Genomic DNA, 16,739 nt, shown 5'->3' on the forward strand with positions numbered 1-16,739 from the left:
TGTTTTGATAGTTTAGTTTTTTAGTTTTGCAATTTTGTTTAAAAACAAGTAATTTTCTTGTCGTCCCACTATATTATAAGGATTTGAGATCAAAAATTTTCAATTTATTCAAAACTTCGCCTGGTAAAACCCGGACAGTGAAATGAAGTGGAATCCCAGTTCTTTGAACTTACTGACATGACTAGAACCATCAACTTCTGACTCTCTTTAAACATGTATCTCCTCAGGAGGAGTTTCAAGCTATCACAGACTTCTGGAGCACCTGTACTCTTACTAATCTTGTTTACTGTACACTTAGAGTTTCATGAAATAGTATTTGCAAATAGTATTTTAGACTTCCATTACTGCCTTACCTTCCGGACTCTGTGTTGATACTTCCATCGTCGGCAATGGTTCGCCRTTCACGTTGCAGGGTGMCTGTGTAGGCGGCGGTGGTGTGTGCGTAGTRAGTGGCGTACGTGGGAAGCTGTCGAGCGGTGCATCGGGATGGCGTATGTCGTACAGGAACTCGGGTATAATAGGAACTGTAAATATTAAGAGAAGTGGAAAAAGAATTAGAAAAAAGTGTTGAATGTTGACAGGATGTTGTCAATTAAGTTAATATTGCATGTCTTTGTTGTTGCACGTATATGTTTTAACAATTTAGCGTTGCAGCAGAAAAGTTAGTGGAACGTTGATGGCTCTTAATGGGGTTAAAAACAGTTAATGGGCGCCGTAAATTGTGTAGACAAGTTGTCAATTAATTGCAGTGCTTTTGCCACTGAGCTTTCTGTGTGATTTTGTTYTTTGCAACCGCTTGAGGTGACCAAGCTGCCTCGTTTGTTGGGTATTGTTTTGTATGTGCGGCCACTTGACGGCCTTGCGTAGACGAAAGCAATTTCAAAGTGTAGAAATTAAATTAGGCCAAGCACACAGTGGTTGAGGTTGAGGTTGGTGCGCGTTTCTACTACATATAAGTGTAGTTAATTGCTTTCAGTGATGTTGTGGTAAAGCTTTCAGAAAGTTTAAACAACATAGCAAGTACTAAAAAATGAGAGAGAGATACGATTTTGAAATATGTTTACAAATATAATTTTTCGTAGTGGTAACACTTTATCCTGTCAATTTGTTTCTGACTTGTCTCAATCTTATCCGAACCTCATTAGATCTCATTTATTCAGCGAAGACCCCTAACTGCTTAATTAAAGTTGTCTCCCTTCTCATTGTTTTTAATGTGTTTTCTTGGCACTAATGGAGGCAATAATTGTTGATTTTCGAAGGCAGATATTTTGAGATTTTAGCTAAAAAAATTTTTTTTGGATAAAATTCTGGGTTCRTTTCGGTTACTTAAACCGACTGTCGTTGGAACGTCGCCTCCAACCCTTTTTTTTCTCGATTACTCTCTCATTTGTCCTCAAATCAAGAGCTCCTCGGACTTAACTTTGTTTGGTGCCTTGAACTATCAAGAACTTTCGGACTTATACTCAAGTCAAGACTTTTTCGGGCTATGCTCAGAGTCTCGAACGAGCAAAAACTTCCGAAAATAACGGAAAAACGACTAACGAACTATGATATCATTTAAATTACTTTAGCTTGTATGTAATATAGGTAATGATTTKCGAGGGAATGCCGCCTCAAACCGTCCTGTAGTTTGATTACTCTCATTAATTCGACCTCTTAACAAGAGCTCTTYGGATTTAACTTTGCTTGTTGTCTTGAAATATCAAGAACTTTCGGAGTCGTACTCAAGTCAAGACTTTTTCGGACTAAGCTACGGAGTATTAAAGTAAGTGTAATGAAGAACTTCGGACCGCCTAGAAAACTTTTCTTGGACATGGGTCATCTCTGGCCTCTGTAAGAGTTTTGTCGAAAAATAGCTAGTATCCAGTTAGTCTGGTAGGCGAGTGCATCCTCAAGCTTTTGGTGAGGATGAAGCCATGTCTMGAAGTTCACGAAAGTGAGGAAAGTTCTCTGAGCACCATTCAYTTGGGAGTGGCCAGAACCKATTCTTTTACATAAGGTTCAAGAAGCTCAAGACTTCCGGTCCTAGACCAAGTACCCTCATTTGAAGGCGAGCTAAAGTGAGAAGGCGAAACATCCCCTCCTCAGGATTGTGGGCTGGGTTTGGMATCCGCTACGTAAACAATCCTACTAATGAAAAGGAAACAACCGCCTCCTATTAGTGACCCCCCTATTGAAGAACGAAATCTCACTAAGCAAATAATATTCGACTGTGAAGGTGYGGCAGCTTAACTTCTAATATACAGGAATGTATATATAGTTACCATATGTCTACAATTGCAACGCTAACCTCCAAAAGTACTCATAAGAAAGTCGTRGGCTCACTTCAGGAAATAAAAAACCCACTGACGTGCGCAGMSATCAATTGCATTTAAACAGAAAATAAACCACATTTCCGCAAGTTGGTCGTTTAGTCGGCCAGACAACCATTTACACGGTTGTTGGGCCGCTGTCGGCAGCTTTTGCTCGGCGCGCTTGGGGTCGGCGTGGTGTTTGTTGTTCGATGGGGCGCATTCTATGTACATTACATTGGCGCCGGAAGTGGATCGTTATGAACTTTTACGAAATTCAATTTGTTATTTAGCAGCTACTCGGCAAGTGCAGCACTTACTCGCCTACCCATGCTCTGGCATACTTCGAGCATTTAGATGGACGTGTTYCATGCGCCGCTAGCAAAAGTGCACAGACAATTCGCCGTAAATTGCGAAATATACTTGCAACAGTTTGTGTGTGTGTATTGTGCGATGCAGATAATTATTGCTCGCGTTGATGATGTGTTAATGCGTTGCGTTGTTGTTGATGGTGCAATGTGAGTCGCAACCCTTGTAAACCGCTAATCTTGCTTGTAATGTGKTGGCTCGTGCCAAATWGCTTTCGGGTCGGTTGTGTTATTGGTAGAAAACGAGTTTGTAATTGTGTACCGGTATTTTCTAAGGCGTGTGGTATTGATGTCCACAATCCCGAAATGTGGAAATAAGAGGCATAGATKATGACAACATCTGATGAGTCGACGTTAATGTTTTTCGAGACAAACACAAAACTACTGCGTCAAAGGTATTATGTGAGCAGGAGTTAAAAGGTAATATCAACAAAGGGGACCATACGTAATATTTTAAAATTTTCCTACGATAAAAGTCTGGCGGCTGAATTGCGGCAGAAGCGATTCATTTGGTCATGGAAAATGGTCGTGGTCGAATCACGGTAAGCTGGCGCAAACGGCAGCCAAGCCAGAAATGAAGGCCAGGAAAGTTTTGCTATGTGTTTGGTGGGATTGGCATGGAACCGTCTACAAGCAGTTGCTTCCCCAGAGCCAAACTCTTAATTCCGAACTGTGCTGTCAACAATAGAACCGTCTGCAGGAAACTACAGCTCAGAAGCGAACAAATTTGGCCAATGAAAGTGGACCAGAAGCATCGGAAGCTTGGTTGGGAGCTTCTTATGTATAGTCCTTATAGTACAGTCCTGTCTCCAAATGATTACTACCTGTTTTTATCTATGGCACACTAATCAGTTGATAGCAGTTATCAGCCTTATTTAGACTCACTCAAATATAGTTATCTATAAACATGTTTTYTTAAATTTTCGGGATCCCGAAACTSMTACACTGTTAGAAGTGCCCATATTAYAGGGTAGTATGCAAATACATCATCTCCTTCCAGTCTTTGTTTAGCCAATATATTGAAATCATTACTGGCCCACAATATAGCCTATATATTTACATACGTATATGTACATAAAGAAGTTACTTAAGTTGTTAAGTAGGCACTTAAGTACACTTGTTATAGCGGCAATTAAATTCAAATCAAACCTGTATGTATTATGCATGCGATAAACATTTTATTATGAAAACAAAGTTATCTGCATATTATTATACCATATGTCCTTAATCAATCAACAAGAATAGTCAGTAAACTGGTATTGTAATTCAATATTATGAAGTAAGTTGTGATGAATATTAGAATTTTATTGCTTCTCATAAGTGGAATCAGTCGTCAGTCATAACTCATCATCGGACTGTTGACGATATAATATTGAGTCCACTTGTAAATACCCGATAGTCTTTCTATATAGCTTGGTTGTAGTAAGAGTCTCAAATAAGAATATCTCGTCATCAGTTTTGATCCGAAAAATGGACATCTTGATAATAGCGCGACAGTCGTAATGCATATAATATATTATTAGAAGATCGCTCAAACCCGGAACAAAATGTTTTCGTGGATGATTTCAACTAATCTTTAATTTTGACTTTCCCATGCTCTGATCTTTGACTTTCAGTCTCTGTTATAAAAAAGGGATTCCATACCGSAAAGCAAATTGAAAAGTTTTGTGAATCGGGCTTTTCGCTATTATTGATATGATAAAAACGCAGGGCTTCCAAAGCCCTTCGCATCTAGGACCATTGGACCTATACAAAAGCTCTGGAGGTYAGTGAGATATGAGGCAATGCTTACGGCCAGCCAGCTCATGATGGGATGAGGTAACTGAAACTATTCTAGACGTCACTTTGGGCATGATAGCGTACTCGAACTTAACCCGAGTTGGCATAGCGTCCATATAAAGGAGACTCACGAGAAACRAAACACGTTGCTTTCATTCCACAGTAGAGAAGATAGGACCAATGGTGCTGCAATCGGCACCACCAAGGATGAAATCTACATATTTACAATGGATCAATGAATGAAATGGCAACAGGAGCAGGCTTCTTCTCCAATAATYCTTACACAGAAAGCAGCTTCAAACTGAATGACTACTATGCAGTCTTTCAGACCGAAATTGTGTTCATAATAGAAGGTACCAAGTATTTTTCTGCTCAAACCTGCAAGTTGTGGATAGCCAAGTTGCAATTAAGTTTGTCTAGATTGACAATAATAACTTTCATTGCGTGAGCTTAAGCAGGMAATAACTAGATTTTTAGTAGGTAACTCGGTTAATATCATTTGTGTATCCGGTCATCTAGAAAAAATGAAAAGGGTTGCTTGAAGCTATTAACCTTAGAGGAACATTTCAGGTCTTGGAACAGAAGCAACACAGGTCATACAACAAAATTATATTCAACATTAAACGCATGGGCTTGAAAACCTGGCATAAGTTCCATCTACTCCACGTGGGCTCGTTTAATGAGAAAAGTTGGGTAAATGAATCATCGGTGAGGTTGTGTAGTATGCGCTGGGGCTCGCGTGTCAGAGACACTTTTACCACAAAACAAAAAATAACAAACGGTAACATTGCAACAGTTCGGACGGTCGCTARGGCGTAACAAACATTCTTGCGAAACGGCGGAACGGGATGGGAAGAAAGGCGAAACCAGACAGGAATCAGTAAGCCGGCAACTTAAACAGATTTGTTTAGTTATGCTACTTGGCGGCAACGGAGGTTTGTGCAAAGCGTGTGTCGTCTACATTATGTTAACGGAATGTGGGAAATGACGAAGCAGTCGAAGACGAACAGAACATTTGATGTGTCACAATTTTTATGTTGACGACATTACGAGTTAGTAGTTTGTTTGATGAGTAGAGTCGACCGGCTGACTGCGACGCTTGATGACTKGCATTTGTGAATGCCCGCAGGACGAAAATTTTGTTTTGGCATTTGAGCAAATTTAACGATGTCAAAGGAAAGGTGGCACTAGGACTAGAGTATTGATAAAAATCAAGCTTTTAGTCGTCGCACGGAAGTCAATTTGAGAGAAGCTATTTGGAGCACGTCTTTTAACCAAAAAAAAAAAAAAAAGTAGTGGCACAGCGCAGCGCTGACAATACACAGTTTGTATTGTTGTTTAGTTAATGGCGGCTCACATATTCGCGTGGCACAGAACTTATTGAATAAATGAATAATCATTGCATAAATTAAAACTTTCGTTTATGGAAATGCTGAAATCATCAACAATTTGGGAATCCGCCAGCCGACCGCTTTTTGTGCGCTCAATTTGGCTGGAAGCGCCGAAAACTGGGCGTGCCGGTGCACAACGCCATTTCATACTGGACTACGAGCCAAGACAGCGGCGTATACATTCAAAGTCGGCRGCGAGCATACGCAGAAATAAGGCGCACGGTAAGCATTTACAGTTATKAACCTCGATACAGTGCTTAACAAATTATTAATTACTCGCGTTTGACTTGCGTTTAGCCACTTTGCAACATTCACATTCATATGACTTTGTTGGCGATTGGCGATTGGATCATAATCAGTGCAGATTTGCRGAAGAGCCACAAAGAGATTTATTACTCATTGTGCCAGCCAAAGTAGAGCCACTAGCTGCAGCGTCCACACAACAGACACAGCTGTTTCAACAGAAATACTCAAAYAAAATACCACCCACACAGGCGGGTCGCAGCCAAAAACGCACGACACTTTTCTTTCGCCATCGCCCACCGCGTCACGGTCCACTTCACGAACTCTACGAGCTGTATTCGCGCCACAGTTCACTACAAGATCTGCAATCGACTTTGTCACAAGCGAACTCACATGCGGATGAGCGTCTGGCGGAGCGTGTACTAAATTGGCTCGATTTAGCTGGCAAGCGTATTGACACCACTCAGCAAGTTGAAGCTCAGAGAGACATCAGTGAAATGGGAAAGCGATCGAAAAAGCCAACAGCAAAGGCACTAACAACACAGGCTTCACAAACAACAACAATTGCTACTGCCAGCAACAAGGCGTATGCTCTGCGCTCTGCCAACACACAAATCCAGCCACAYCCACAAACACAAACCACTACAGCACAATCATCCTCCAATGCAACACGTTCGCGTAAACAAGTACGCTATGCGAGGGCAGTACGCCCAGAGCAAATCCCAACAGCGAGTCAAACGGATCAAACTCGATCCGCAGATCCGGTTAAACACATCACAATCATCTTCGATCGCGAGGGCGTGCCAGTGCGCTTCAATCGACCAGTACGTAATATAGATTTATGTACACTAAGCGCTAGCCCGAGCACARTTCGTCGCATGGCTGGTACTTTGGCTTCCGCACGGCTCTACAATGAAGGTGAGCGTTCTTTCGTGCAACCAGCRTTGAAAACTGTCTCAGCAAAACAGCGTCGCTCCACTGAGTTGGAGCATGGCGCATATGCCGCGAAGTCAATGCAAAAACGATCCCACGACGCGGCTGCCTACGATGCCAAAAAACAACTGCATATTTTTATGCCGAATTTACCGAAAAAGGGTCTATTGACAGCGCCCGGTACGAATGAGAGCGTTTGTGGCAGTGCCGATGATACGGTTAGTGGATTGAGCAATGTATTCAGTGAGCTTTGTAAAATTTAATGTGGCCTAAGTAAATGTGTATTAAAAGTGAAATATATAAATTTTCAATAAAAYGCGCAAAAGCGTTAAAACTACAACGGAAAATAGAAATAAATATATCAAAATTAAAGATTTAGTTATTTTGGTAGCGGTAGTACCGGAAAGAATTGGTGCTGTTGCATTTCCTTTTCTAGAATCGAATTTGAAAAATTGTGATGAAATCAGTTCCGAGTTCTGAGAGCCTTTGTTCGTTTTTAATATCTCTAGTATAATGTAAAAAARAAATACGAGATGTCTTGCCTACAATGACGTGCATGCCTTAGACTACTTCCAATATTAGCCGTTAAACAAAATAACGTTTCTAAGATTTTTTTTAGGGTTCTTTTATTTTTAGTTGGTTATAATTATTAGCAGAGGTTAATCCTCAGGCTTGTGAGAGTTCCTTAAATTTMATTTTTTTTACCCTTCGCTGACAATTGTTCGTCGCGAACAAGTGTTTTTTAYTGGKGYAAATTCTTCAAAGAGGGTCGAGAACTCGTTGACTAAAAACCAAGTCCAGAACGGCCATCAACATCAACTGATGATCAACACGTCAAGAAAATAAAGGAATAAATGTTTGAGAACGATTAACAGTCAGAGATCTTACTGGCATCGTTGGAATACCGGAAGGTTGAGTGAAAACCATTTTGAAACATAATTTGGGGCTAAGAAAAGTAGAAGCATGATTGGTTCCAAAATCACTAAATTTTTTTCAAAAAAAAAAAAAAAAAAAAAAAAAAAAAAAAAAAAAAAAAAAAAAAAAAAAAAAAAAAAAAAAAAAAAAAAAAAAGCGTTGAGTTAACGTCTGTGAAACAATGTTTCCGACTAGCACGATGTCATGAAACGTATTGTTACTAGCGATTATTCTTTGATCTATGCTTACGACCGAGAAACAGACGATCAATCGGTCGAATATCGTGGCAAAAAATCAATAGCCTTGACAGTTTTTTTCGATTATCGAAGTGTGGTGCACTCCGTATTCCTTCCGAACGACCAAACTGTCAACAAGGAATACTATTTGAATGTTATGCGACGTTCCGTGTAACTATTCGTTAAAAGTGGTTGGAAATGTGGGCCGATAACTCTTATGTATAGCACCATGATAATGCAAATCTTCAGACAGAATCGTGCCGCAACCACCGTATTCACTTAGTTCTATGACGCTTCTGGCTGTTCAGGAAACTCCAACGAACGCTCCGGGGAAACCAATTTGTGTCAATTGAAGACATTAAACGTGAATCGCTACGCGTATTAAGGCTTTTTCGGAAATTCACTTTAACAAGGGTTTCAAGGTTTGGAAAAAACGGTGTAATAAGCCTATTGGGGTCAAGGGGATTATATTGAGGGGAAAGACATAGATTGTGAAGAATAAATTAAGAATTTTAAAATTATGAACAAAGTCTTACTATTTTTTTGCTTCGTTTTATACATAAAGATGTACGTAGYATATTCAAACAGTCAAGCCTACAGTTGACACTGTGAAATTAGTCAAGGAGCCCAAATGATATCATGCTAGAAYACGTAACGCTGCATTAAGTCAGCAAAGTATGACAAAAGTTTGGCTGTCTTTATTTTCCTGCTTAAATGCAATTCGGTAAAGTTCGAAACTCCCGCAGAGCGAATATCGTAAAAAGTAATTTGTCTTAACGCGAGTGCATTTTAGCGTTGAACCGCAGCAAGGCATTGCAAAACTCGTTTGCCGTTGAACGGCCATGAACGCGGCACGCCCACCTATATTTATACCATATGCATATGTATGTCTAGGCTATTGTAATGGATTTATGAAAAAGTTAAAGCACTGCATGTCATAATACATACATATATGTATGTATGTATGTATGCTAGTTTTGTTTATACTTAGTACATCATTATTTTATTATTATTTCGYCACTTTGTATTCACTCTTGGTTGGCTAGAATGATTGATATCATGTCAAAAGTGAATTAAAATCTTTTATTGTCTTGATAATTACTGCGCAATACCGCTGGAAAAAGGCTAAAAGGTCAGACACTAGTATATATGTATGTATATGTATGTACATTGAATGCAGTAATATATGTATGTATATTTATAGGCTTATGTGCTTTGTTGCTTAAAACGGATTAGAAGAGCCTTGTGTACTTTTATAAAATACTCTATCTATCTTGGGACGAAGGCCTAAGCAGCCAGTTCTCCTTTTTTTTAATATGTCTGTAAATTTATTTACAGGTCATATTGAAATAAATAAATAAATAAAATATCTGATCTCAGGCTTCTTATCCTGCTACCCAAGAGCTTACAAATTTTTTCAAAAAATAGAAATATACTACAAAATGACAAACATTTTGAAAAAAGTTTTAAAAACAATGTTTTTGAAAAAAATTAGTTTTGAAAATAAGTTTTTGAAGACGGTAACCTAAAGGTAAATTTTAATTTTTTTTTTTGGAAGAAAATGTTTTTGAAAAAAAGATCAGTTTTTGAAAACGGTCATTTACTATAATTACCAATTTCTTTTTTTTTTTAATTATCAAATCTAGTCTAACATAATACTATATATCTCATAATTTTGAAAAGAAAATGTTTTTAAAAACAATRTTTTTGAAAAAAGTGTTTAAAAAAATATTCAAAAAAATAGTTTTTGAAAATAACAATTTCGAAAACGGTAACATATAGGTACATTTTTATTAACTTACTATAACTACCGTTTTCCAAAACTTTTATTTCAAAAAAATATTTTTTTATAAAATCTAGTCTAACACAACTCTATCTCCCTCATGTTTTTATGTGTTTCAAGCAACGAACATACCTATAAATACTTGTCTCTTCTTTTGTCCGCTGTCTACATTTTCAGCATTGTACCCTGAGGCGTATACGTTACCTTAGTAGGCATAATACCATATACTAGATATGTACATATAACATAAATATAATTTTACACATACACGAATGCTTTCATATGTATGTGCATCGTACGTAGACTAATATGGGGGCTGTCGTATCCAAGAAAATATATAAAACTCAAAATCATGACAAAAAGTAGTCTAATATTTGTGATGAATATTTGAAGACCCTGTAGGAAATTCTATTGAAATGAGCTACGTATGAATTAGTAGATAATCCGTTGTATAATATTTATTAAGTTTCGCATASTGTCCGCTCTTGAGTGCCATTCGACGACCATATCGTGTTCAACCACTACACGATCTCCCCAAATGTGAAAATGAGCTAAATAAGTCTTACGGAAATGTCATTTACATTTTTTATAGGTTATATGTTCTTTATATTTTAAATAATTTATATAAAACYTGCACATTTTTTATATGCGGCTGATTTGATAATTTCAACTAGTCAATAACTAGTTAAAACGGGTCTMATCTGTATGCTAGTATTGAAACTTAACATTAGAAAATGTTATCTCAATTAGGTTAGAGGTGCAAAGAAATTATTATGAAACGGTTTATATTTAGCACATATATTAAATATTTATAGCTAAGAATAAACATATTGATTTGTTTGCCTATGGCAACACACTTTCAAGCAGCTGCGAAATTTCAAAAGCCGTCAAAATGTTATAAATAATTGGCATGCAAACCACAACGCCTTGAGGTAGGCTAAACAAAACTATGGGTGAAACAAAAATATAATTTTAATAAGCAAACTACAAAAGGTAAATGCAATAAATCCGCTGTCGCCACTGACTTTCATATTTTTGTCGTAATTTTGATGGTTGTGTGCTTTGTTGTCGGTTTTATTATTTGTTTTATTGTTTTATTGTTTTATTGTTGTAGAAGCAAAGTTAAGCTAGAGTACTTCACTGACGACAATTTAAGCTGGTAGGCAGCGCTTGTTGATTGTTTATTTGGCTGGTAATTAGGGAGTCGGGCGTGAGACTCTGACCATGTCAGGGGTAGTAATGATGGTTAGGGTGTGTGTTTGGTAATTTTAGTGTGTCCGTGTTTMTAAAAAGCTGTTCCTTAAAGTATCGGTTCTTTTTCTGCTCAAGCGCGTTATATAAAAAAGCAAAGATGCTTTAAAACCGTCGAAACATGTTCTGACAGAAGGCAGTTCTGTGATTATAACTAAAGATACAACTCGATGGAAARGTCAAGTCGTAACTTGYCCACAACTATATGTARTATATATCGACTGAKGAACAAACTTTTAAAAATTCCACTACTGCGAAATGACAGTTCATAATTGTTTAAGCGGTTGAAAAAAGTAGTAGAAGAAGCCCCAGTGGATATTTTTAAGTTCATAGTACGGAAATCAGTTWGCATAAAATTATATTACTTCCGTTTTTCCTTTTGAACGTGCAGCCTTGTACGCGACACAACTGCCTCCCGGTAAATCTAGCAACGCGCCTGTGAGTCACCCAACATTGGCTGTTGAATGCGTGCTGTTGCTCGATTTTCTCCATTATTTTAAGTGCAAAAGTTGGGTGACCTTTTCGAAACTAATTTTGACGGCGCGGCGTATACACACATATACATACTCACACCGTATATGCACACTTGTATACATGGACTCAGGCCTCTAAGCCCCATATAGCCTAAATTTAATATGCAAACATATATATGTGCATACATATWTACAAACGTACGAATACGTTTTAATATTTCATATGTCAATTGTATGCAGTCGCGCCGTTATACTCGTACGACGTTGRAATTATAAGACGTCGCATTTGTATTGTTCTTGTTATATCTTTTTATACCCTGAATAGGGTACATTAAGCTGGCCACGTAGTTCGTAATACACAGAAGGAAACATCGAACGCTCTATAAAGCATATATATGTATAAGCAAGTGAGAAGAACTAAATTCGGATATTGCCGAATATTTCTAACTCTTGCAACTTGTGCCTTCAGGTACATAAGACCTGTGGGTCATATGGGGTCTAGCACGAGTTTTCTCCTGATTTTATTAAGGTTACTCATACATTGGTTAGGTGAATAAAACTATTATATTTTGTAGCAACATGCTGCAAAAGTATAAAAAGACAGTGCGGCCAGCTGTATATACGTGAACTAGTCCCATAGTTTTCGMGATATCTGTATGATATTTTGCACACATCCTTTTCTCCCTAAGAAGCGGTTTATTTAGCGGTATCGGACCACAGATATCGGACTACTATAGCATATAGCTGCCATACAAACGAAATGATTGGAATCAAGTTTTTGTAAGGAAAACTTTTTTATTTGACGAGATAYCTTCGTGAAATTTGGTACCTATTATTTTGCAAAGCGTGAAATCCCCGAAGAAATTGTTCAGATCGTATCACTTTAGCATCTAATTGCCATACAACTTTACCATTACTTACCATACCGACCGATCAAAATCAGTTTCTTCTATAGACATTTTTTATTTGTGAAGGGTATTATGTCTTCGGCGGCAGCGAAGTTAACGTTTTTTTTTTTTTTTGCTATTAGCTTATTTTCCTTTTCTTAAAGCACAAACTTCGTCATCAATGAAATGGCAGTTTGTCTCTTCATTGTTGCGCGTCAAACTTAGTTGTTGCTTTATTATGCCTTAGTTAGGACTATAACGGATCATACACATACATAAGCATACATATGTATGTGCCGCTCGGTACATGTCTGYCACCGCATGACTTGTCCAAAATGCGCAACAAAAGCGCTTACATTTATATAGTTTGAGTTGCAAGGAAGGACATTGTCATTATTTGTTGTTTTAGCGGATTTCATTTGCAGAACAAATGTGTTGTTTTTARAAAATTACGGTTTATTCGAGTATTCGCCGTGCCTATGAACGGACGACAATCGTGAAAGYAACGCGAAACAAGAATAATAAAAGTTCCAGCGCATGTCGCTGCTAATAAAGCAACAAATAAATATAATAATTAAAATCAATAAAAACAACAACAAAACCAAACAATAAATACTAATAAAGTGCTAATCGCAGCTAATAAACTAAATATAATAAGAAGGAAGAGGGAGCGAGGGCCAAATCATGTCGGACGACAGCTTGGAGGATGGCGGTTTGAGCAGCGCCACTTCGAGTCCCGAAAAGCGTCGCTCGACGGTACCCGATATTTTACCACATCAACGCAGTTTTGAGCAACGCTACAGTCACATGATACATAAGCAAATACTGGAGACGGGGGTGAATAAGGAGGCGCTGCAGCGGCAAATCAATGCATATTTCTCATGCGGTGGTGGTGGCGCTGGCAGCAGTGGTGCGGGTGGCGCCAGAAATCGACAGAGCTCCTTGCAGGAAGAAATGAATGAAAATGTGGCAGAAGCCGCAGCTGAAGGCGAGCGTCAAGAGCAGGAACAGAAGCGTCGTGTAGGGCGTACAGGGGAGGAGAGTAGAAGGMCGTTGGACAAGGCAGAAACTGTGGACATAGCTGAGTTGCAAGGCGCGAAAGTTGGTGGTGATTTGTAAAAGAGCTATGTTTGCCCTGTTATTTTTTATGTTGCATATAGGGTGAGCCATTTGTGTTTGTTATTGAAAATAAATAAGTTAAAAAAAATGTGGAAATTGAAAAAACTATGAAAATTGAAACTCATTTGTTTTGRCAAGTTTTATATTTTAATTTAACTATTTAAGGAGCCTATTGGATTTTTTATTTAATATTGATTTTCGTATGTTTAAAGCAATAATCAGAGATTTTCTATATTATTGAGTATGAAAATTGGAAACGTGGCCATATATGCATTTAATATCTTAAAAAAAATATTTTAATAATATTTAATAATTAAAAAAAATTTGAATAATATTTACATAATTTTTTAAAAAAATTTTAATACAATATTGCAATGTTTTTTTCATAGCTCCAAGCGTTTCTTCGGAAGTTCTCGCACTCCAAGTATGACAATGTTACCATTAGCCTGAAGGGGCTACATGGGTTTTCTCGGGTAAAAAACAGCCTTTCCAAAGTGTATTTTCTCATATAAAGAATTAAATTATTTATTAGAATTTTTTATTGTTACAAAAATACATTATTAGCAATTAATTTCTGAAATTTTCGGAATTTTTTTTTTTAAACTCAGCCTTTTCCGGTGACCTCTCGGAAAAGAGATGCGACCGCGTTGGCAAGATAACTCCCTACAGGATCAGTTAATGTGAAAAATACGTGCTTAAGTTAAAACCTTAACTTAGAGCTTGGATGAGGGGGGAAAAACTGGAAAATTGATTTTTGACAGACAAAAAAAATGAAAATTTGTGTAAAAATTTCGCGATTTTTTTTTTCAAATAGTTGTAACCGAAAAAAAAACCTTCGTCCAAGTCTTTAATTATTGTATTGAAAAACTTCATGAAGTTCGATTGAGTAGTTCTCGAGAAATCTTGCCAACTGGTTTCAAAAATACAGTTTCGAGAAAAAAAAATTGTGTTTGAAACTCGTAAACCCATGTAAATCTTATAATGCTCCTCATATCTCAAAGCTGGTTGTCTCACTAAAAATGTCTCTTCTCAAAAAATCACTTTATATAAAAAGGATTTGAAGGTAATAAGTTATGATTTTTAAAATATTTCTAAATTGTTTTTGATATATGGCATATAACCATCTATATAAATATGGAATAAACATGTACAAATATRTATTTATTATAAATACGGCTCAAGCTTTATTAATATACTCGTAGTATGCATGAATACCATTTAATTAACTAAGCCTTTGAAAATGCTTGACTCACTTAGATATTTTGAGCTTTAAAAATGTATTTTAATTTAGGGTTTTAAAGTTATTATATAAAATGATCTATTACAAAAAAAAAAAAAAATAAATTCTGTATCAAAAAATCGAATTAGTACTATACTTATATACATATATGGAGTATGGCTCAATTTTGAAATTGTGTGCTAAATAAAGCTTCTATTATAATAATTTTTCGAAATTAAAAAACACTGTTTTACTACTCAGAACTGTTTGAATGCTTTTTGTTGATTTCTCTCACAGTGGGAATGATTTCACAATACTTGCTCATATTTTTATAGAAATGAAAAAGAAAAAAAATTATACTATACTCTTATCTACGTTTCTTTAAACCGAGAAATATGGGCTGTGCCGATTGCGTATACTTCAAAATACTTAAATTTATATATAAAGAACCATACTTAAAAATACCAGCGAGGAATGCGAGTAAGGTTGTTGTTTTTGTAACGGCAGAATTCTGCTGAGTTGATTGCCATTGATCGCATGAAAAATCCGGGTCCRTTCCGGTTACGTAGATCTGACTGCCGTGGGAACGGAAACTTCGAAGAAGGTTGGGTTATACTGGCGCGCTGTCATGCCATGCATAGATCTACAGGTTATTCGTAATGCCAGACGAAGGTTCAGTTTAACATCTTGAAGTCTTGTACGATGCAAAGGACGTCATTGTTGTTGCCTGTAACTAGAGCAACAACCATCCGACAGGCTTTTCATGACCGTGTGAATAAAAAGCACGCATATTTTCGTTCCGTAACCTTGAACATGATCTTGGCGATATTGCATGCCTTTAAGACATATCATCTCTTGCTGAACCGTCTGACGGCCCTTTCGGAAAATGCAAAATACAATCTCACCAGTTATTTCGCGCTTGCGTACAGGACCCGGAGCTTGAAAAAGAGTTATAGACCTTTTCGTTATGTCAAAAATTGGGTAGCTTCTTTGGAAATATAGTGGGTTTCTTCTACCCTAGTATCACGGACCCGGTGGTTTAAGAAGAGTCAAAGATCTTTCCTTGTTTAGAAAATTTGWTAGATTCTTAGGAAGTAAAGTGAGATTCCACTCTCTGCTTTGTACAAAATCTTGAGCTTTATATGTTATTATAGAAATATAGAATAGGGTTGCTTTAAAGTGGACACTTTAAAGCGGTTAGGGCACCGTTGAATGCAGGAACTTTCTAATTCATGCAAATAAAACMTCAGAAAGATTGTATAAATCATAATACTAGCTAGAGAGTCAGTTCTGAGTGAAAAAATGTAGGCTTACTCTGGTTTGTAAAACCCCGCATGTTCTGCTAGAGCGCAAAATAAACTACCAGAAGAGTAGGTGAGTGGGTTCCGATCTAAAGCAGCTCGCCACTTCGGCGCTATAATGCCAAAAGCACTTGCACATAGACAAATCGACAGCAAAGCAAATGAAATCAAATGCAGTCACCACATAATTGGTAGACCAATTATGCCAAGCCTCAATTGGTCCTACAAACATGCATACCTACGTAGCATACGGATAGTAGCTACGTTAATCAAACTTGAAGTGATATTTGTCTGCGTTATTAACGTTTCACGCACTTTTGTCGACGCCCTGCGTCAAGCAAGCGCATACTCAAGCTGTTGTTGGAGATGTATGAGGGCGGTGAGACCCGGTGGGATGAGAAAATCAATTAAACAAATATAAATACGTATCATTATACATACATATGTATGTTAAGCGATATATAGTAAATATATATAAATAGATTTCAACATAGCGCGCTCCAAAAGCCATATTATGTATAAGGTATGGTGAAGGCATTTCGAATCCTAT

General features: G+C 37.3%; 2 protein-coding genes across 2 annotated transcripts in view; one reads left to right on the forward strand and one right to left on the reverse strand.

Moving 5' to 3' along the window:
* Positions 1-16,739, reverse strand: part of LOC108967158 (synaptic vesicular amine transporter) — a 47,910-nt gene that overhangs the window by 2,490 nt on the left and 28,681 nt on the right. The window contains exon 4 of the mRNA XM_018930418.1: positions 354-524. Coding sequence (XP_018785963.1) covers positions 354-524 — 171 coding nt within the window. The remainder of the gene's footprint in view (positions 1-353; positions 525-16,739) is intronic.
* LOC108967157 lies at positions 13,227-13,669 on the forward strand. The gene has a single exon (XM_018930416.1). It carries the CDS (start codon positions 13,235-13,237, stop codon positions 13,667-13,669), a length of 435 nt encoding a protein of 144 aa, XP_018785961.1. The 5' UTR covers positions 13,227-13,234.

Source organism: Bactrocera latifrons, unplaced genomic scaffold (assembly GCF_001853355.1).
Source record: "Bactrocera latifrons isolate USDA-ARS-PBARC rearing strain unplaced genomic scaffold, ASM185335v1 scaffold_179, whole genome shotgun sequence".
Lineage (NCBI taxonomy): Eukaryota > Metazoa > Arthropoda > Insecta > Diptera > Tephritidae > Bactrocera > Bactrocera latifrons.